The sequence below is a fragment of the Glycine max genome, chromosome 18 (assembly GCF_000004515.6).
Source record: "Glycine max cultivar Williams 82 chromosome 18, Glycine_max_v4.0, whole genome shotgun sequence".
Classification (NCBI taxonomy): Eukaryota; Viridiplantae; Streptophyta; class Magnoliopsida; order Fabales; family Fabaceae; genus Glycine; species Glycine max.
In genome coordinates, this window is record NC_038254.2 from 20223877 (window position 1) to 20246130 (window position 22254).

Here is a 22254-nt window from a genome sequence, read left to right on the forward strand (position 1 = left end):
ATTCTTTCCTTACCTTGATAACTACTCCCTTCAACTTTTCTTTCGTCCCCGTGGATTTCTACAATTCTGCTTTCAATTCTCTAACCTCCTCCGTCTCAATAGGTACATCTATCTCGACCCTTTCATCATTTTTCTTCTTAGGCACCTTGACATCTCGCACCCTATTCTCCAACCACTATGGATAACTGCCTACAACACCTTCATCTTTCTTCCTTAACTCCTTGTCCCTCCTATTTGGTGAGTCCCACGCCTTCCTAATTTGTTGGTGCAGACCGAGATGTTCTTTGTTCAATCCTCGAGCAATGAATGGTTGGATAGCTCCATTCGAGGGTGGTCCGTTGATTGGGTATCCTAACTGCTTGATCCCTAGCATAGGGTTATAGTTGACACAACCCTTTGTTCCCATCAGAGGGATGTTAGGGAAAGCTCCACATCGACATAACACATTAGGCACCTCCTCCCACCTTAGGAACCAACAAATTGTTGAACCTATCATGCTAGCCAAAAGCTCCTCCCAATTAATCTTGCTCTTATCAGGTGCCATGCAAAAATCTTCTAATGGAGAAGTAGGCCTACCATTATGCATCACAAAATGAGATACCATCCATACATAGAGTGTGGGCAAACAACAGATGACTCTAGTGCTTTTCTTTTCCCAACTCAAGTCCAGAGTATAGTACACATCAGCAAGGATGGCAACCACAGGACTTTCACATCGATAATAATAGGCTAAGAATGTGTCAACTGTTGCCAGATCAATCCGGTCAATCATGCTAGGGAAAAGGACCACTCCATATATTAAGAGAGCTAGAATACTCATGAAATACCTCCACTCTCTTTTACTTGCACATTCTCGTGCCTTATGCTCCATGAATTTCTTTGGGAAGCTCCTAACTCCATTCCTATTCACCTCCTTCTCTCTGAGTTCAGTCACTGAAATTCCCATCACTTTGGATAATCTAGGCATGGACGGAGAGTGTCCCAAAGGGAAGAAAGGCTTAGTTCCTCTCAGAGGGCATTTAACAATCTTTTCAAACTCCTCAAGCATGAGTACTAGCTGGAAATCTCTAAAAGTGAAGCATCGCATCTGCTGATCATAATACTAGACCAAAGTGATAATGGCAGCTGTAGACACTTATATCATGGCTAAGTCCAGAATCTTCCCATAAGTATCGACAAAATCTCGATGTTGTTGCGGTGCCATCAACTGTTTTAGTGCTTTCAAACCAGATAAGTCAGGCATCAGAACCTTAACATGTGCGAACCTCTTGGTGAAAAAAGCTTGATTTGACCCTATACTTTAGAGCAGTGTTTCCAATTAGCAATTTTCAGTAACCTACTCAAACAAATCAGAATGCAATGAATGAGCCAGAGCTATGATTAATGAACATGAAGAGTGATGGGAACGAAGATCCCTCACTTGATCGTGCACATCATTTTTAATATCCAGAAAAAGCCTACCCCCCTTTTTTAAGAGCTGATGAGCTAACATTCGCTAACCCGATGTGCACCATCATGCAAAAGGATGCCTACGTTTCCGTCGCATGGATAAATGTTGCATGATCATGAGAATGCATAGACATACAAGGCATGAGCAATATGTGTGAGGAAGATGCATAAAATGCGTCAAATGATGCTATAAGATATGACATGAATGACTAATTAAGATATGCAAAATCTTAACTTATACGGCATGCACTCACTGTAAGCAGAGAAAGAAAACCTAATGTGCATGAGCAAGAAAAAATTAAGACAAAAGAACAAGAAAGCTCTGTGTCCCTAATTCGGCAGCCTAACGACATAGTTCTAAGGGTCCACTATTAATTACATTTTCTATGGGTAGTTCTAAACAAGTCTCACCGGCCTCTATAGCTAGCAACCCTTTTTCTAACAACATACGCGACAGTAGACGACCTTCCAGTGGCGATGCATCACTCGAGAGGGAAACTCTAAATAAGGGTTCACGATAGCCAAGCGAGTCCAAGACCCATCGTGACACTCGTTAGACCTCCACTCCTCATGGCTCACTCAGACCCGGGTATAGGGCCCATCATTTCAAAGTGTGTGATAAGGTGTAGGTGAAGTGTGTGAGTGAAGCAACCTAAATGACTACCCAACCCTACTTACAAAAGAACCAGAAAATTCCCAGACAGGTATAGCAGCTGTCGTCCACCCTAGGATTCAATAACAATTATTTCTACCCATAAAGCAATAATTAAACACAATCATACACACGGAGAAAACAACATAGCGACATATATGCACGCAATAGCATAACAACATATAAAAGAAGTGAGATCAAAACGAAATTGCGAAAAAGAACGAAATGAGAATAATAATGAACGGAAGCAAGGCGCATTTATAAATAAAAGAAAAAAGGAAAAAAATAAAATAGAAAAAATCACGATGAAATCGCACACTCGATTAAAATGACTTGACTCTCTACTGGGTCCCCAGTGAAGTCGCCATCTGTCGCAACAGATGTCACGATGGGACGGTGAAAGAAAATAAAAGAGAATTTTTTTTCTAAGAAGAAAAACAAGAGGGAATCACCACCAATGTTTATTTAAGGGGAAAAATTAAGAAAACCAAAAGGAAGGTTTGCGAATTTTGAAAAGAAGGGGTTCGGGAGTTGTTTACGCATAGGGAAGGTGCTAACACCCCACGAGCCCATCACAAAGGATGACAGCCTTTAATCGAGTGTGCAATAAAAATAACGTGACTTCAAAATTATTTATTTTCCCAAGAGTGGTGAATTTTTTTGTGATTTTGTTGTTTTCCAATCGACAAGGGTGTTGCCCTTGCTTCTACGTATCCCCAAGTGCAATGAGGAAATCAGACCTACGTAGTTCTTTAGGTAAAAATGTTTATGTCTTGAATTGATTTTATCTTTCTTGAAAGATTTATTCTAATTACAGAAAAAAGAGTCGTTAAGGCATTGGACCTTGAAATGATCTCAAGTGATATTTGATGAAAAGAAGTTGTGAATTGATTTTTGATTTGGTTTTGTTTATTGGTCGGATATCCTTCGTATCCACCTATTACGAACAGGAAGAATATCTTCGAGCGTGTAAGGTGAGTCCAAGACCTAGCGTCGCGTGCTATGAAAATAAAATGTTCTGGGAGAATTACTAGGCAAGTCCAAGACTTAGCATGGAAATTTAAAGTAAAACAAATAGTAAAAATAACAGAATCATGGGAACAATGGAAATAACGGAAAATACGAAAATAATGAAATTTAGTGCGTCGGAAATTGTAAATTACAGAAACGACTTAAGTTAATTCAAGAAACATAGGATTGGATTTCATTGTTCATACCCTTAGTATCCTAATAAGATTAACATATATAAATCATTTTGTAACATCACTGATGCATCCATATTTATCCCAAGCTGATTCCTCGCACTTGGAACCTAATAATATTTACTAAATATTGACCCCTCGCATATGCAGTAAATACCCCATCATTACAATTATATTCTCGTGCTTTTTTGTAATCAAAATGTCATGCTCTATTCCTAGCAACGTAACGTAAAGAGTAAAATCATTCGGTTCAAATTCTAAGATTACTTTCCAGTCTCACTTAAAATCCAATTTCATAACACTAGTTATCAACTAGAATCAAGCATTATGAGTAAAATGAAATTACCAATAATGAGTAGAAAAGATTAATACATATATAATATCAAAAGGGACATATAACGATATCAAGATTACATCCAATCCTTAAGAAAAACTAATCGATCATTGCGCAGAGCACAAGACTAATAAAAGAAATGACGAAGGAAGTGATTCACGATCACAACTCTACAGGACCTCGACTCCACTTTTCCTCTTCTCCTTCTTCTTCTATGTTTTCTTTGTTTTTTTTTTGTTGTTGAACCCCTTTTTCCATCATCCTTGCATGGCTATTTATAGAAAACAACCATTGAGTGTAAGGAAACTTGCCCAGGCGAGCTGCAGCTCGCCCATGTGAGTTGCTTACTTAGTGGTGAAGGTATCTACTCGCCCAGGAGAGCTGTAGCTAGCCCATGCGAGCTGTTGCTAGCCCAAGCGAGTTGCTTTCTTAGGGCTAAAGTTACATCTTAGCCCAAGTGAGCTGGATGCTAGCCTAGGTGAATTTAGGGTCAGAAATCTTCATGAAAAGACCATTTTTCCCCTTCCTTGTGGCTTTGTTTCTGGATCTAACAAACAACCATCAAAACCCTGACTGACCCCTTGGCCTTGCACTGTAACTGGTGTCAAACGCCGCAATTCGGTTGACAATGATAAAAGCATTATACTCGGACGATAAAAGATTACACCTGAACGAAATTAGGGTCTGATAATGGTGAAGGCATCCACTCGCCCAGGAAAGCTGTAGCTCGCCCAGACGAGTTGCTTGCTTAAGCCTGAAGTTACATCTTTAGCCCAGGCAAGATGGATGTTAGCCTGGGAGAATTTAGGATCAGAAACCTTCATGAATAGACCATTTTGCCCTTCCTTTAGGCTTTGTTTATGGATCTAACAAACAATCATCAAAACCTACAAAATCATGGATGAATCTTTCATATTTAAACAATATTAGTAAATGTACAATATATATAAACAACTAGATTTAATGGTAGTTTATAAGAAAACTATTACGATCAAAGGATAAGTGCCAACAATTTAATCCCAAAGATAACTGAAATTTGGCACTTATCAGGGTGGTTGCAAATTTTCAATTTTTTTTTGTTTTAAAATGCATTTTTGAAATGAAAATGTGTTCAATAAAAATTGGTTTAAGTTGGTTTTTTACACCATTTTGAAACAATTTTTACCCCTTTTGAGAAACAAAGAAAAGCATATATAGTTTATGGTTTACATTTTACCCTATAAAACCTTTCTTTCATGATTGAATCTCCCCTCTTGTGCCACTCTCCCTAACATATCCTCTCTTTCGTGATCTCACCTTGCCTCGCATCGATCTCCATCTCCCTTCTACCTCTGTCATTCCATCGCACTGTCGCTTTTCCTCTCCCTTTGGTGTGTCGATCTGCTTTTACTTCGTTGTGATGTCATACTCCTTCTCTCTTATACAATGCTCTCTATCTCTTATTTGAACCCCGTTCTCCCTTCACTATGTCGCTCGCCGCTCTTCATTGCTCTTTCTCCTTCTTGTATGTTGCTCTTTCTCCTTGCACACTATGATGCATTAATATAATAATCATGTCTTTATTCTATTGAAGTGTGGTTTTGATGTGGGTGTGCCAATATGTTTTTGTCAGGAGTATGGACCATCTTTGGTCTTGGGCTAGTGTGGGAAGAGCATAGCATGTTGGATAAACTGCATTTGTTGTTAGATATCTTGATTTTTGGTTTTTGGAAGGGTCCTCGGGTACAAATAAGTTTGGGTTATTAAGGAGTGTGTTTGTGCAGCAACAAGGTTCTTGTTTCATTTTTGTTTGGAGGAACTTCCTGCTTATGTATCTTGGCTTAGGGTGTTATGCAGAAAATGTATTTAGGCTGCTACATATATTTTTTGTTGTGTTTCCTTGGTTTGGAGTTATGCATGGAACATATTTAGTTTGTTTGTTGTTATTTTCTCATCTAGGACCAAAAGTGTATTTCATATTCTGTGTTTAATATTTTTGTGTTTACTATTTTTGTGATGTTTCCTTGGTTTACAATTATTCAGAGAATTTTGGGCATAATGTTATGAACTCTAAATGACCAAATAAACCTTGATTATGAAGCAATTTCAAACTATAAAGAAAAAATGAAAAAATAGAAGACATTTTTCAACTAATGTGGAATTTTAACCATTTCTTGGTATAATCCAAAAATAAGAATTGGATTCTATTTGAAGAAGAACCACCTTCCTTACATTCCACTGGTTGGTAGTAATGTCATTCCCTTATGGAAGCAACACTCTTTCATGAAACATCTTTCATTATTTTTTGTATGGTTCATGTAATTGGCAACAGAGGGATCAAGCAAGAGTGCATAGGTGCTAAGAATTGTTTAGCAATATATTTTCTAATAAATTTTGACGAGTCCTATAGTTATTTCTCTTTTGAACTATAGTATATTGTGTTTTGTTCATGTTCATGTTAGAGTGGTTGTTTTAAGTCAACTTTATTTTTAGCATGGTAAGTGAGAATGAAGTGGTTGGAAATGATGTGGTTGAGATCTAGCAACCAAAAAAGATATATGGCCACAAAATATTGAATCTCATTTCATAACTTTATTGGAGGAGGAAGTTAAGAAGGATAATAAACAGGCTACTACTCTTACAAGGTTGGCATGACAACAAATCAAGGAAGAGATGATAAATATTTGGCAAGTAATACACAAAAGATCAGTTTAAGGACAAGTTTAATCAGCTGAGGGAAAAATGGAAAGGTTTCACCAACTTTATTAAAATGGACATTGAATTAGGGTAAAATTCAACTACTGAATAAATTATGGCCATAGATGATGAATGGGAGAAGCTATGTGAGGTGTGTTTTAATTTTATTCTATGTCTTTATGGTATATTATTAATGATTATTGTTTTACAATACACTAACAATTGAAATTTTGATCTTGCAGAAATATAAATCAGCAAGGCATTTTAAGAAGAAAGGTTGTCTTCATTAAGATAAATTGTGTATCATTTTTAGGGACATAACTACCTCTGGTGCAAATCAGCATTGTTCTACAAAAAGTCCATCAATAAGTGATCCTGATGACTGTGAAGGAGATGATGTTGATAAGGAGAAACATATTTCTCAACCAAAAAAGAAAGCCCTTGTTAGTTCTAACACAAAGAAAATAAAATCAAGAGAAAAATGACATTTGTTAATGCTTTGATAGTTATGATTTAAAGTTCTAAAAGAAAAGTTGATATTCTGGAAAAGATTAGCACAAGTCAGGCTGTAGGGTCATCCTCTAATGTTACAATTGGGGATGTAGTTGGAAAAAACAATGAGGATAATAACAAATTGATGACTTATTTAAACATTCTTGAAAAACTTGAAGGAATTGATGCTACTCCTTTTTAAAAGTAGTCAAGGCATTGAAAGATGACCCTGGTTAGAGAGATGTGTTGCTGACATTGAAAGATCTAGTCCTTAATCTCTAAATATGTTTTATGCTTATGTTTGGATTAAAACACGTGTATGCTTGAATCTTTGAATTTTTATATTTATGTTTTCATTAAGACTTGTAATTTTCTATATTTCATTCTATGAACCTATGTTATGGATTGTTTGATTTATGAATGTTATTTAGTTGTCCTAATTTTTAGTGTGAAGTAGAAATATTTATATTGTTTATGTTATTGTTAATCTGTAGGTTAATTGTCATGGAAGACATTGTAGAAGCTAAGCAGATGATTTAGACGAAGAGATTGAAAATATTTTGCAGCTTTATATTATGTTTGAATATACTAATTTGTTGAAGCCAAACCCTCCACCATAGAGGACTTCAAAATTGAAGGAACATGAATGGGTGGTTGAAACATTGAATGGTCATCCAAGAAATTGTTATGAAACATTTTGAATGATGCCATTCCAATATATTAAGCTATGTGAGTTGTTAATAGAAAGGAAATTTTTTTTGAAGACATTACATTTTTAACTGTTCAAGAACATGTTGTCATATCTTTGGTCATTATTTGCCAAATGACAACTACTAGATTTATAGTGAGTTGTTTTCAACACTTGGTAGACACTATTCATAGGCATTTTAAAAGTGTTCTAAAAGATATGTTATCTTTTCAAGGAATTGATTGTTCCTTTTTCTTTTGATGGAGTTGCTCTAGAAATATAATTCAATCCAATATATAATCATTTTTTCAAAGTAGTCATTATTCTTTTTTTATATATATAATCATAATCTTTTTTGTTATATATATATATATATATGTGTGTGTGTGTGTGTGTGTGTGTGTGTGTGTGTGTGTGTGTGTGTGTGTGTGTGTGTGTGTGTGTGTGTGTGTGTGTGTGTGTGTGTGTGTGTGTGTGTGTGTGTGTGTGTGTGTGTGTGTGTGTGTGTGTGTGTGTGTGTGTGTGTGTGTGTGTGTGTATTATTTTGTTAAAGAATTGTTTAGGAGCTATTGATGGTATGTATATTTCAGCATGCATTCCAAAAGATCAACTATCAATGTGTCGTGTTGTTGCTCATTTGACATGAAGTTTACATTTGTAATGGTTGGTTGGGAAGGTACGACGAATGACTCAAGAGTCCTTTTAGAAATAATTTAGAACTCAGATAATCATTTTTCCATTTCCCCTGAAGGTAAATATTATCTAATGGATTCTAGATAGATCAACATGATTGTCTTTCTTTCACCATATTGTGGAGAACTCTATCACTCACACGATTATAGAGGCCAACGAACATCCCAAGGTCCAAAAGAGTTATTTAATTGTACACAATCTTCATTACGTAATGTAATTGAAATGTGTTTTGGGGTTTTAAAAGCACATCTTCATATTATAAAATCGATGTTGTCATATGCCTTGAAAAAACAAAAATATATATCACTTGCATGTTGTGTTTTTCATAATTTTATTAAAATGGAAATGCAAGATGGTCATCTGTTTAGACAAGAAGAAAATGTTGAAGTAGAAGTTGAAGAACTAGATGGGAACAATATGATACAACAACAAATTCATCCTTTGTCCTAATAAAGACCTTATTATTTGTTTACTAAATCAAAACTTTTGATGGCTATTAATTCATCCTTTGTCCTAACTATATCCTAATTTTTGAATTTGAGTTAGCCTACAAATTCAAATTCTAAGATTATATTACAGTTTCGTGAATATGTTATTGGATCACTCACATTTATTTATGCTTTACATATCTATTGCAACTATAAATTAGAGTTTTCAATCAAAGACAAACATATTATAAAATTACATTTTTCTTACTCATAAAATAAACCATTCTAATAATGTACTAGGCTGGAGATTTCTAAAGTCATATGTCGATTAAGACTTATATTGGCTTTTGAAATTTAAAATCACAATTCTTATGATATTTAAGGCTTTTAATTAGTATGAAAAGCTACATTCTTTTACAATTTTTTTAAAAATTATTCTTAGTAAAATATCAAATTCTTCTATAAATATAAAATGGAAATAATTTATTTTTTAGGTAATAAAAATTTATCACAAAGACAACATAAAAATATTACCATCCAAAAATAAACCCTAAATTGTGAAATTCACAAACACTACCTTATTTGTTATGGGTAGCAAAATGGGCCGAACTTGTTGAATCACCTCATTTAACTTGCTAATTTTGGTGGATTGGATTGTATATATAAGATATCAACTACTAACCCACTTAAATCCATGTGTTTTTTTGACCCGCAAAAAACGAGTTGATGATTAGATGTGATTCAATCACACATTTTTGTTAATCAAATTATACATGTTTACATAATTAATTTTTTTTTACATATTGTATAACATTTTTAATATATCACAAAAATTTTATTTATTTTATTTTATATTTAGCATACTAACTTGTTGGCTCCTAACTCACCCATAAAAAGGAAGTTGACTATATTCTTAAGTCATATTTCTTGAATGGGCTAGTCTATTTTGCCTTGCTTATGACAAACTATTTTATTTCTTTATATATATATATATATATATATATATCATAATAATAGCAACAATAATGATCAAACCTAATTTTTTTAGTCAATGAGATCCAATTCAGTTGAACAAGGTGTGCGAGTTACTATGAATCTCCTGTGCCGTCTTTAGCAAAATTAGTTAAAAGATGAAAAACTAGTTTATTAAATCATAAGTGTTCGATAAAACTGACTGTTGAAGTAATTGAAAAGTATAAAATGACAGAAAAATAATAAAAGCATAATTTATTTTAAAAATATAATAAAAAAATTGAATAAATATATTAAGAATAAAAATAAAATAAAATATAAAAAATAAAAATTAATAAAAAATTAATAATTAACCCAAAATGTGACCCTTAAAAGGTTTTGAGAAGCCACTTAATCACCCCTATTAATTATATTTTTATATTTATTGGAACATAAAAAGAAGGGGAAGAACGATTCCCAAAATAATTGGGCACAGCAGGAGGGGGGGCAGAACAGAGTAGACGAGGAGCAAAACACGCACAAGTGTGGTGGTGGCGCGCCACTCATTGCCCCCATCTTCCATCTTCCATTTCTGCACTCAACAATTCACAAGCAACGTAAAAACCAACACTTTCCACTCACTCTTCTCTCAAATGCACGATGGAGGAACAACAACAACAACGGCAACAAAAACCAAAGGGTCCTCTCCCCATTGACTGGAGCCGGCAGTTCCAGAGCGACTCGCCGCCGCGCGAGTACGACGTCGTGCCGGCCTCCGCCGTCATGTCGTCCGCCGATCAGGACGACCTCTCCGCTATTCCCGATCACAAGCTCAGGGAGTCGATTCAGAGCAAGAAGAGGACCCTCGACGTTACCGGCAAGAATTTGCCCGACAAGGGCGTCAAGCTCCGCGCCACCATCGACCGCTACCAGCAGGAACTTACTCGCCGGGAACAACAAAAGCGTCTCCGCCAGGTTCTGCTTTTCTTTTTTGTGACATTGCGTTTGATTGAGGCGTTCATTTTCTAGGGTTTTTCAATTTTTTGTTGTTGGTATAATTTGTTTCTTTGTTGCTTTTGGTTTAATTGCTTATGTTTTGTTTGATTTTTGGTTTTCCTTTGTAGAACAGGAAGATGACAAGGACCGGAAGCCGCAGCCCGGACAAGCTTCATGCACAGATGCTGTTACTGAGGGTAAGTTTTTTTTTGTTTTTTTTTTATATAATTATTATGCAGTGATTCCTGTTATGGGTCAACATTTGAGTATGTAGGCTTCTATTTGTTTGCATGGTAATGGTAGGATTAGATGGAAAACAAAGGTATGGATGGGTTGAAACTTGAAAGTTAAGCTTCTTGACAGTAGGGATTCCAGTGATATTTTGTGACTGCTCCAAGAAAGTGGCTATTGAAACTGATCTATAAGTGTATTTTAGTGCCAATGCTCTTGTGGCGTAATGGCAATGGTGTTGTATTTGAATCCTGTATATTAAAGATTTTCTGGTGAAAAGATGGGAGAATATCTTGGTTATAGTCTACTAAGTGCCATTTTTGGAAAAAGAAATTTTTTTTATGTCCTTAGGAGATTATAGATGTCAACATTTTATTCCTGATGTTTTGGAATGATATATATCCGTAAAGCATAGTTTTCAATTGTGTGGTATAGCAGGATTGCATCACCGAGTGGTTCTTTGGCACTATGGAATTCAAATGATGTACTTTGCATCTATCCCTGACCTCTGTGGTCATTTCTCACCTTCTAGCTTCTCTTGCTCTCTAACTTGTATCTAAAATTTCACAATGGCAGCCATCCCACCATTTGCTATCTGGCTATAGCAGTTTTGGGGTGATCTGCTGTGTGTTGCTATCCAGGATTGATAACTATGTTGTAAAGCAAGCCACAAGACATGATTAAAATACTTGTTTGTTGCATATTAAGAAACTGATTGTTTTTGTAGGTGTGTCTAATGACTTGAGAGAAGAGAATTTGTCGTCTCAAGCTCAATCACAATCCACTTTTGCATCTTGCTTTGTTAATAAAATGGAAGATAATGTAAGATCCTTTGCATCATTTGTAAATTACTCAATTTTTCCCTTTCTAACTTGCCTGATATATTACCTTATCTGACTTTAATTTGTTAAGCAGACTAATTGTACAGCTTCTGATGCATTTAGAAAAGAGATATCACTTTTCAAACATCGTGGCAACCAGAAAATACAAGACAATGGAGAGCCTAGGAGAAGAAAGAGACATCGATCATCATCAAGAAAATTGCAGTTTCAATGCCCTAGTAAACTTTCCAAACGTGATACTTTTAGTGATGGTAAAACTTGCAGAGCAACTTCCCCTTTCAGTCTGTGGAATAATGGGAGAAATCTGCCAAGATGCTACCCAAAAGTGTAAGAGAAAATCTTGTGGTTTTTCATTCAAATTCTTTTTAGTATGATAACATTATTGGGTGATTTTGATGTTGTTGTATTTAGTTACTTTATTTAGTTGTTTTGCCATCCTCAGTTTACTTGAAATGTGTATTTTGCCATTCATAAAACTGATTTAGTGCATTTTTTACTGTGCCAATTAGATATAGATATACAGGGTATTCATTGTTTCATGAGGTTGTGTATATTTGGTGTGGTGTCTATGGATATTTGAGGGTTCACAATAAAGGCTAGTCCATTTCCTCCAAAAGCACAAAGGGGTAGTTATCTCCTTACTTTATTTTTCACTTTCCCCAACTGATTCCAATGAAATTTCCATGGTACATTGATTGGGGATTTGAACTGTAATCTTTAATGTAAAATCTTAGGAGCTGAGAGGAATTGTCTCATGCTATTCCAAGTATTCCATAGAGTTCAAGTGCCATATTGGATGGCTAGAGGATGAATGGATGATTTATGAATATTCCAAGTATTTCTGATCTATTTTTCTGTCTTAGAAAGGGATTAATGTATGATGTTTAATGCTTAAATTAATACATCTATGATTTTCAAAATAAGATATGAATGTTAACTGTTCTATGTATTGCAATCATGTTCCACTCCTGTTTGTAATTAGTTTGTGTTGAAAGGTTATCACATCATCATCGTTTGCTACAGAAAATTATTCATATGATTTCCTCTTCTGCATGACCGCTCCCTTTTCTACTTATGCTGAAGGTGGTGGCAGATATAGCTTGTTAGTTTCGACTCTAGCTTTAGGTTTTCTGAATGAATAAATTCATATTGTTGGATTCTTATTTTCTCTTTACCCACATGGTAGGAAGGATGCTTTTCAGGCAATTCAATTAGATGGCTCAAGGCCCAGGAAGGTGTGTCTATTTTTTCTTATTTATCCATTCTTATTATGTTGTTTGCCCATGACATTTGGCTGTTGTAGTTGTTACTTATACAAGTCTCAAATCCCAATTTAATCAGTAATATGTTGATGATCTGACACATCTTTAGCTTCGCTGAGTACTTACTGGTGATTAGTTACATATTACATGTTTTAAACATGGTCAGCCCATTGTTCTTGATATTGATGATGATGACGACGATGATGAAGCTCATATTGTGGAGAAAACAGAAAACAAATTTCCTGAATAGTAAGTGAATTTGATTGCTTTTATTTGTTTATTTATTTATTTTATCTTTTGCAATATGCCTATAAAATCCTTTGTATTATTTGATTTGGGTCTGTTTCTTTTCAGCCTGAAAGAAGCTAAGATCTATTTTCCATCAAGGTAATTCTAAAGTATAATATAGTAACATGGTCATTCAACTAAAATTGTCTTTTTTACTTTGCATGACTTGTTGACTTTCCTTTGTGATGGCTCAGAGATGATCCAGAGTGTGTTGAAATTTGTTACACAGACACAAATTGCCTAGCCCCAGAAGGCTATTTAACATCAACTATTATGAACTTCTACATTCAGTAAGTCAATTTACCTTCTCTAGTTTCTCCTTTGCAGGTCCTTTTAAGAATTTTTCTTTTCGTGATGAAGACAAAAATGCACAAATATGTTATCTTCTTTCCTTTGTTACCCTCAACTCATTGTATTTAATTTGTAAGGAATATAGATGGAAAAAATGTAAATCAATGCATGCTTGATTGATAAGACATTGAAGAGGATTGAACTTTTTTGGTTCTTCAAAAATTATAGGGGATTGTCTAAGTTTATTTTATAATTTCTGCTTAAGTTATTTAGTCTCTTCATGTTTTAATTTTGGCAAACACCCATTTTTGACCTCTAATGAGATAAGCAACTTCACATTAGTCCTCCATTTATCGAGGACATCAAATTGGTCCTTTTGATGATTAATGCCAATAAGTTTGGTACTTCAAGGACCAAAGTGATGACATTTTAGGGCCCATTTGAATGGGAAAAATATCACATTATACATTTCACATTTTTCATATATTTGGTGGTCCAATGTGATCATGCATATTGTAGGAAGACCAACACAGGCGTTTACTCTAAAATTTCAATTGTTGTGTAAATATAAAATATTTTAATAGGATATTAAATAATTTAAATTTTATCAATAAGATCATATATTCTCTTTCTTTTATAACTTTTTGATCTAATGGCACTGACCCTTCTAAGTGGTTGAAACGGGTTGATGGACTATTCATAATTGAATATTTGTAATAATAATAACTGGGAATTTGATATTGTTGTCGTGGCTTTTGACTAACCAAATTGGAGTAATGTATACTGTTAAGGGTGTTGTCAAATTATCGAGTCAAGCCAAGAATTTAAAGTTGATGCTTGGTTTGCAAGAGTAGAAGATGCTAAGTTTTGGTCATTTATTTAAATGAACTAAATTTAAAACTTGTACTTAGCTTGTTAAAAATATGAAGCTTGAGTTTGACTTGTTTGGTTCATTTATACATTCATTATTTTCTTTCCCTTTATCAAATCTCTTATTGAAGAATTTCTAAGTGTATATATTTAGTATTTTTAGACATTTTTATGCTAGAAGATGAAGTTTAAATAGAAATGTATTTAGCAAAAGAATCTTTGGACATGAAAGTTAGGTAATTAAGATTCTTGATAGAATTACAATTTTTGGTTTCCTAGTGTGTCCTTCCACCTAGTAGGCACTAAAGGACCTCTCTTAATAGTGTTTTTTCTGCACAACCACACATATATCTTGGAATCAAACCCAAGATCACATGCTTAAGGGGTTTGGGCCCCTTCCACTTGGACCAACTCATGTTGGGAGAACTGCAATTTATTAAGTAATGAAGAAATAATGATAATAATAATAATAATAATAATAATTATTATTATTATTATTATTATTATTATTATTATTTATCTATATCCCTTTTATTATAAAAATGGTCATTCTCTCTCTCATCCAGGTTTAGAGGGAGAAAGTATTTTCTCTTATTAATTTTTGTGCCATACATAGTTGGAGAGATAACTAATATGCGACCGATTAGGAGTAAATAAAGGAGCAAAAGTGCAAAACAAGGGATAAAATATACAGCCTACCTAATAATAGCAACTGAGTCAATTGATTCAATTTTTTATTTTACCTATCAAATCTTCCTAAAACTCCTTACAACTAATTCTAAACTAACTTCAACACCATCTTCATTCTTCAAGTTGGTGTGTAGATGTTTATCTTGCCCAAATTGCTTACAAGAAGTTCAAATTTATGTTGGAATAATACTTTGGTGAGGATATCTATCACTTGTTGCATAGTTGGAACATTTGGCATACAAATGGCTTCATCATCCATCTTCTCTTTTATGTAGTTTTTGTGAAGTTATTGTGCTGTGCTAGATTCTGATAGGTGGTCATTTGCAACCTTGTTAGTCAAAACATAACTTCATTGGTAGGTTGATAAACATACCCAATTCTTCAAGAAGCCTTTTCTAGTGATAACATTTCACAAACTCCCTGAGTCATAGCTCTATATTCCGCTTCAGCACTGCTTCTTACTAGCACATTTTTTTTTTCTTCACCAAGACCAAGTAACCCTATACAAAATGCAATAACCTTGATGTAGACCTCCTGTCAGTGTAGATTTTCCCAGTCAGGGTCTGGGTCTGTGTAGTCATCGATAGTTTATTTTGAAGTAAATTATAAATACCTTTTACCTGGTGCATTCTTCAAGTATCTCATGATCCCTTATAATCCCTTCTGGTGTTTTTCGCAGAGTGTATGCATGAATGAACTTTCTAAACTTACTGATAGGGATGTCAAAGGGGGTTGAACCCAGCGGATCAACCCACTTAACCCACCAAACCGTGTTGGGTTGGGTTGGGTGATTCAACCCTTTCAACCCACATAACCCAACCCACCAACCTAATGGGTCAAGGGGTGGGTTGGGTTCAATGCAATCTTAAAACAGGTTTAATCAAATCCAACCCGTTTTTTTGGCAGATTGGGTTGACCCATTTGACATCCCTACTTACTGCAAACCTAGTGAACTTTTGTTTAGGCCTTGATGGTTTCTTGTCTACTTGGATAAAATGTTTAGTAATAGTCCTTGGATATATTTTCCATGTTTAGTTTCTGAATTCTCTACTTATGGCATTTTCAATTGGCTAGATATTTGCAGCAACAAGCATTGTTGACAAATAGATCATTATCTGACTACCATTTTTTCAATACATATTTCTACAAGAAGCTCAAAGAAGCTGTTTCCTACAAGGTGCTTAATTATCTTCCTGCTAATTCATTGCTGTATTTATTTGCATGCACAGGCCACAGATTATTTTCCTCAGTAAGCATACTGTTAATCATTATGATATAATGCATCATTGATTGTTCCATTTAAAATATTGTCTCTTGACTGGTTTAAGTACTGGTTAATCAGTTATTAGTACTTTTTTTGAGTTATTAAATGTGTTTTTCTTGATAATTTTGAAGGTATATTTTTGAGATTTAGGTAACTGATCAGCAATGAGGGTGAGCCCTGGTGCAGCGGTAAAGTTGTGCCTTGGTGACTTGTTGGTCATGGGTTCGAATCCGGAAACAGCCTCTTTGCATATGCAAGGGTAAGGCTGTGTACAACATCCCTCCCCCATACCTTCGCATAGCGAAGAGCCTCTGGGCAATGGGGTACGAAGTTTTAGGTAACTGATCAGCAATGCATAAAATGTGAATTGCTGACCCAATAACGCTCCTTTGGTAACAAAAATTAGTAACTTTACAAATGTGCAATCATTTTGTAGTTCTCTAGAAACTGTCCTCATGTTGCTTTTTTGTGCTGTAGGCAAGGTTATTAAACTCATGGGTTCCATGCAAAGTTGTGGAGTGTAGACTTGACTCGTAGACTCGTTAGAGTTTACCTAATACAAATAATATTAGAAACCTAATCATGGTATCAAAACATGAATGTAGTGCCATAAAATAATGAATATTCAACATTGTTAAAGTCAAATTGGTTCATTTTTCACACATAATATGGAATATTCCGTTAGAGATTGGTCCCGTGTTTACACACTACTCTGCAGATTGTCAGAGGCAGATCATGCACACCACTGTGCAGACAAGTCATTGCAAACTTGTTGGAGGTTTGTCACACATTAGTCAGGCTGGTCAGAGTCTCATCACAGTTCACAGCCTTGTTCATTTGGGCTCAGACTGGTAATTTTGTTCAAGTCTGACCCAGTTTACCCGAGTTTACCCTAGTGTATGCAAAATTGGTTCAGTGGCTACTGGCAAATAACAGTTTTTACCCTGAGAATCATATAAATTTACGAGTCAACTTGTGAATTTGATAACCATGGCTGTAGGTAGGTACATAGGACAACTGCCCTTATAGATTGAGGCGCATGTGAAATTGATAAGTAACCAAGTACTCAGGGAACCCTCCCTTAAAAGCTAGTTGTTAAGAGGGGAGAGCCAAGCCACTTAAGTACTTCACTGAGCATCCCATACTACCTGATGTGGAACTTAGGCACCCCATAATACCCAAGTCCTTATTATAGCAGAAAATAATATGAGGATCTGTTAGGGTGATTTTCTATTTGTTTTAAAGATGCTTTTGTTTTTAATGTTAATTTCTATCCTTGCCTTCCTCACTTTCCTTTCACTTTGTACTTTTTTCTGTGTATGCTCTAATTTATTATTTATTGTAATATCTAGCAAAGTGATAGAGAGATGATCTTTGCAAAGTTCAGAAGATGGTGGAAAGGTGTAAATATTTTTCAGAAGGCTTATGTTTTGATTCCAATACATGAGGAGTAAGTTTTCTTGTTAGCGTTGAACTTTTGTTTGTAAATGATAATTCTTGTAAATGGTGAGAAGTTCTTTTTGTGCTTTCCTTTGAATTAGGTCATTATCTGAAGAAACTACTATTCACATGACAAAAAGGACTGTTGTGAAGAATCATTTATCAATCTTTAGATACTTGAGCTAAAATGTTACCTCCTTATTTTATGTGAACTAATGAGCACCCTTGATTATAAGTAGTGGGACTATTATTCAAGAAAGGACAATTATTCTTGGATGTATACACAATCAATTGTAGACAGAAGGTCCACCTTAGGATATTGTATGCTTTTTGGGAGGGAAATTTCAGCGACATAGAGGAATAAGATGTAAATTGTAGTTGCAAGGTCAAGTGCCAAGTAGAGTTTTGAGCTATGGCTCATGGAGTTTGAGGTGTTATTCTTGTAATTACACCTTGATTTAATATCTCTATTTCTGTAATTATTCACCACTTTAAACATTCAGAAGAAGGTAAACTTACTGTCCTATTTGTGTATGTGGATGATATCGTTATATCAGGTGATGAGTTGATTGAGAAACTACTCTTGAATTCGAAATGAAAGATCTTGCAAAGTTAAAGTACTTGGGATTGAAGTTTGCCTACTTCAAGAAAGTTATCCTTATTTCTCTAAGGAAATTCTCTTTGATAGTTGTGTAAGGCTACTGGTGTACTCGTTGAGTAAAACCACTGAATGAGAAGTGATGAAGAGAGTGCGAAGGTTGATAGAACTCATCATTAGTGGTTAGTAGTGAAATCGGTTGTCCGGGACATACCAGACCAGATCTAGCAAATGATATCAGTATTGTTAGCCAATGTTATAAAGCCACACCTGAAAGAGGATTGCTATTTAGGAAGGTGGAAAACTAGAAATTTCTCCATGGAAGTGACACAAGTGCAAATTATGCATGTTCAATTATTAATAGGTCAGCATTTGATTATTGTATGTTTCTGAGTAGAAACTTAGTAACATGGAGGAGTAAGAAACATAATGTGGTTGCTGGGTCAAGTCCAAAGGCTGAGCCATGGCACAATGAGTTTGAGTTGTCACGGATGATCATTTTAGATATCCTTAATGTAAAATGTGAGGCACATATGAAACTATTTTGCAACAACAAATTGGTCATTAGCATTTGTGCATAACCTAATTTAGCATGCCAAGACAAAACACATTGAGATAGACTGACACTTTATCAGGGAGAAAATGGACAGAGACATTTATTTCATTTTCCTTTTTAACAAATTTGTCTCTTTTTTTCTGAGACATTTATTTTCTGTATTTTAGCTCTATCCCAGGCAAAGCATAAGTTTAGATAATGCAAGTTCATTTGTATGATTTTTCTTCAGAAAATTGATACTGAAAACCTTTCTTTCATTCAAATGTTTGATTTTAATTTATCTTTTTGGCAATTCTTTTTCTTGTTTGTTGGTTTACTTTTGTGGATGCTCCTAGGGATTTTCATGCTCTATTGGTTTTCTTTGGTATATATATTCTAAGCATCTCTTCTTAAGCCTTAATATTATTTTATAAGAAATATTGCTACTGTTATATTCTTTTGTCTATATGCTTTATTCGAGCATGCACTTCCTGCCCAAATTTTGCATTTGACAGGAGCGTATTGTTAGATATTTATCTTACCTGCCCCTCTGCTCAGTTCTGGGTTTATTACTCATGTTTCATGTATCCAGCCTTCATTGGAGCTTGATCATTATTTGTATCCCAGACAAAGAATATGAATCAGGGCCAATCATACTTCATTTGGATTCTTTGGGTCTTCACTCTAGTAAATCAGTTTTTGATAATATTAAAAGGTGAGATTAAAGAAGTGCTTGTATCTCATGTTACATTTCCATTTCATCCATGCAACGATAATTTGTTCAAACACATCTTGCCACTTCACTGCTATTCTGCTATAATTTTATGTTGGTTGTGAGGGTTGGCAAGATTTATGTCTTTTTTTTTTATGCTAAAATTCTGATGAGGTCTTTTATGATTATATAATCAAGTGATTTTGTAAGCTGCAAAGATGATGAAATTGTCTTATTTGGAAAAATTTTGATTCATTTTCATGGGAAGTATTGGAATCTATATATATATATATATATATATATATATATATATATATGCTAATGGAAATAAAAAAAGTTTTCACAACAATCTAAATTCTATTTCTAAATCATGTTTATATATTTGTAAACTAACTTTTAGAGTTGGTAATCCTATTTTGTAGCTTATCAACACAAATTTTAAGCATCTAAATATCTTCAGACTCCAGAATTTTAATTGGGATTCTTTTGATGATTTTTCTACTTATATATTTTATATGCATTCCCTGCAGGAGCAAAATGAGGTTTTTTTTTTCTTTGGGGGGCGGGGGGATTTTGGGAAACATGTTGTAACATTCTGGTTGATATAGTTGCTCTAGTTATGTGGATCTTTGTTACATAGTTGTAAGAACTATTCTGAAAAACCACTGACCTAGTGACTTAGCTATCACATTCGAAGTGCATGATAAATTTTCACTCAAACCAGTTGACCTGAGTAAAATGGATGGTTTGATCAGTAAAAGCCTATTTTGTATATTTTAGTTGTTTTGTCTAGTCTCTGGCCATCTGGCTAGATTGAACACAACTATGCCTTGTCTGTTCATCTATAATGCTATGCACTGATTGTATGTTTCTAGGCATTTATTATAAATTTAAACATCAAACTTATTGATGTGAAATTACGCTGTGTAGCTATTTGATTGAAGAAAAGAACTATATGGATCGAGAAGATGTGTCTTTAGATGTTTCAATTGCGGATAGAATATGGAAGTGCCTTCCTCGTAGAATTGAATCTCAAATCATCCAGGTAAATTTGCATGTTGTAAATCTAGAATAATGTGTTAACATAGTATGATACTATCTATGAAAGTTTGAAGACGAAATATCTTTCACCATTTGTTCTTAAAGAAATGAATATTTGACCTCTGATATGACATCATATGCCTGTTCTTTTTCTAGATTGTTGCTATCCATAATGAAATAGATTAGGTGTTGAAGTTGTTGAGTCTTTTTGCTGAGTGATTACATTTGAAGGAACGAGGTTCTTCTTCAGAACATTTGAAAACTGAGACTCTTGACAGATGATAGAAAAAACACTTTTAGCCTTTAAGTAAAATGACAATGAAGTTTGTTTCAAAATTTCATGTCGTGGGTTCAGCTTATTGAAGTTAGATTCTTAAAATTGATGCTAGAAAAGAAAGCTGCAAAATTATTGTGCAGTTTTTCGATAATTTTAGTGATGCCTCTTTTTTAATAATAAATCTAAAATTGTGAGATGTCCACTAATATTTCATCCTGTTGCATTTGCCCATTGCACCAGGTTCCCCAACAGAAGAATGAATATGACTGTGGTCTTTTTGTATTGTACTTCATTGAACGTTTCATGGAGGAGGCACCTGAAAGACTGAAAAGGAAAGATTTAGATATGGTAATAGCTGTCTGCTTCTTTGTTAAGATGATTTGATTTCAAATAATGCGTTTTGTTGACTGATACTTGTCAACTTACAGTTTGGAAGGCGATGGTTCAAACCTCAAGAGGCGTCCAATTTGAGAGTGAAAATCCTTAAATTGCTTTTAGAAAAATTACAGAATTCAATAACGGATAATTGTAACTCGGAATCTTCTCCTTCGTCATCTGCTGGCCCTGCAACTGATTGTGTTGAGACTGCCAGGGATTCTGTTACTGGCCCTGTGACTGATTGTGTAGAGACCGCCCAGGATTCTGTGACGTAACATGGCAGCATGAATTGCAATTCTCATTTCCTTGAACAAACAATCTGTTGATATTCATATGGTTGGTGCCAGTGGTTTTGTTTCCTTGTACAGAAGTCAGCTATTCAGCTGGTAATTTTTGGATAGAGTTTTCCTTTGACCTGGTAAATAGTCCAACAATCAACTTGTCTAGTTTCTAACCATTTCTTGTGGGTTAGAGTCCTTTCCAAATGTATAGTAGGAAACAGTACAAAACTGACTACTAGAGGTAATAGTTCAAATCTACCCGGTATTTTAAACTTGATTTTGTTAACTTCAATGGAAGTTGTTTTCATGCCAACTTTACGTTCTAGTTTTTATGATATATAGGAATAAAACGATTCATAGCATTCATTTTACCCAATTTACGAATTGCAGGATGGTTTTGTTTACAGCTTATGCGCTTAATTTCTTGGTATTTTAAGTAAAAAGATGACTTGAAAAATAACATTGTTTTTTTATTTTATATTATTTTCGAAGGTGTCTTGGTGCGTTGGTAATAAGTTTTGCTTCTTGGTCCATTGTGGGGATCAAGCCGAAGATGGCATCCGATATGATCACAAGCAAATTCAATAAAGATGTATTCAGGCTTCTAGAGATAGGAAAAAGAATAAATCATTAATTTAGTTTCTCAAATTTTTCCCTCTAAGTAGTCTAAAGTACTAAATTATACAATTAATT

General features: G+C 34.5%; 2 protein-coding genes across 2 annotated transcripts; one reads left to right on the forward strand and one right to left on the reverse strand.

Moving 5' to 3' along the window:
• Nucleotides 1-175: 175 nt before the first annotated feature.
• Nucleotides 176-1087, reverse strand: LOC102664862 (uncharacterized). Its single transcript, XM_006603250.1, has one exon. The coding sequence runs from the start codon at nt 1085-1087 to the stop codon at nt 176-178; it is 912 nt and encodes a 303-aa protein (XP_006603313.1).
• An 8940-nt stretch (nt 1088-10027) lies between these two features.
• On the forward strand, nt 10028-21874 carry LOC100790705 (ubiquitin-like-specific protease 1D). The gene is made up of 14 exons (XM_003551150.4): nt 10028-10540; nt 10695-10758; nt 11520-11614; nt 11708-11961; nt 12821-12869; nt 13063-13145; nt 13251-13283; nt 13379-13474; nt 16110-16212; nt 17652-17749; nt 19465-19587; nt 20515-20629; nt 21143-21250; nt 21331-21874. Exons 1-14 carry the CDS (start codon nt 10226-10228, stop codon nt 21553-21555), a joined length of 1761 nt encoding a protein of 586 aa, XP_003551198.1. The 5' UTR covers nt 10028-10225; the 3' UTR covers nt 21556-21874.
• Nucleotides 21875-22254: the final 380 nt, after the last annotated feature.

Excerpts from the sequence above, each read along its gene's own strand:
- LOC100790705 (XM_003551150.4), top strand. The coding sequence starts at position 10,226 with ATGGAGGAACAACAACAACAACGGCAACAAAAACCAAAGGGTCCTCTC. Across the intron at positions 11,962-12,820 it reads CCAAGATGCTACCCAAAAGT|GAAGGATGCTTTTCAGGCAA; the intron begins GTAAGAGAAAAT and ends CCCACATGGTAG. Across the intron at positions 12,870-13,062 it reads ATGGCTCAAGGCCCAGGAAG|CCCATTGTTCTTGATATTGA; the intron begins GTGTGTCTATTT and ends AAACATGGTCAG.
- LOC102664862 (XM_006603250.1), bottom strand. The coding sequence starts at position 1,087 with ATGCGATGCTTCACTTTTAGAGATTTCCAGCTAGTACTCATGCTTGAG.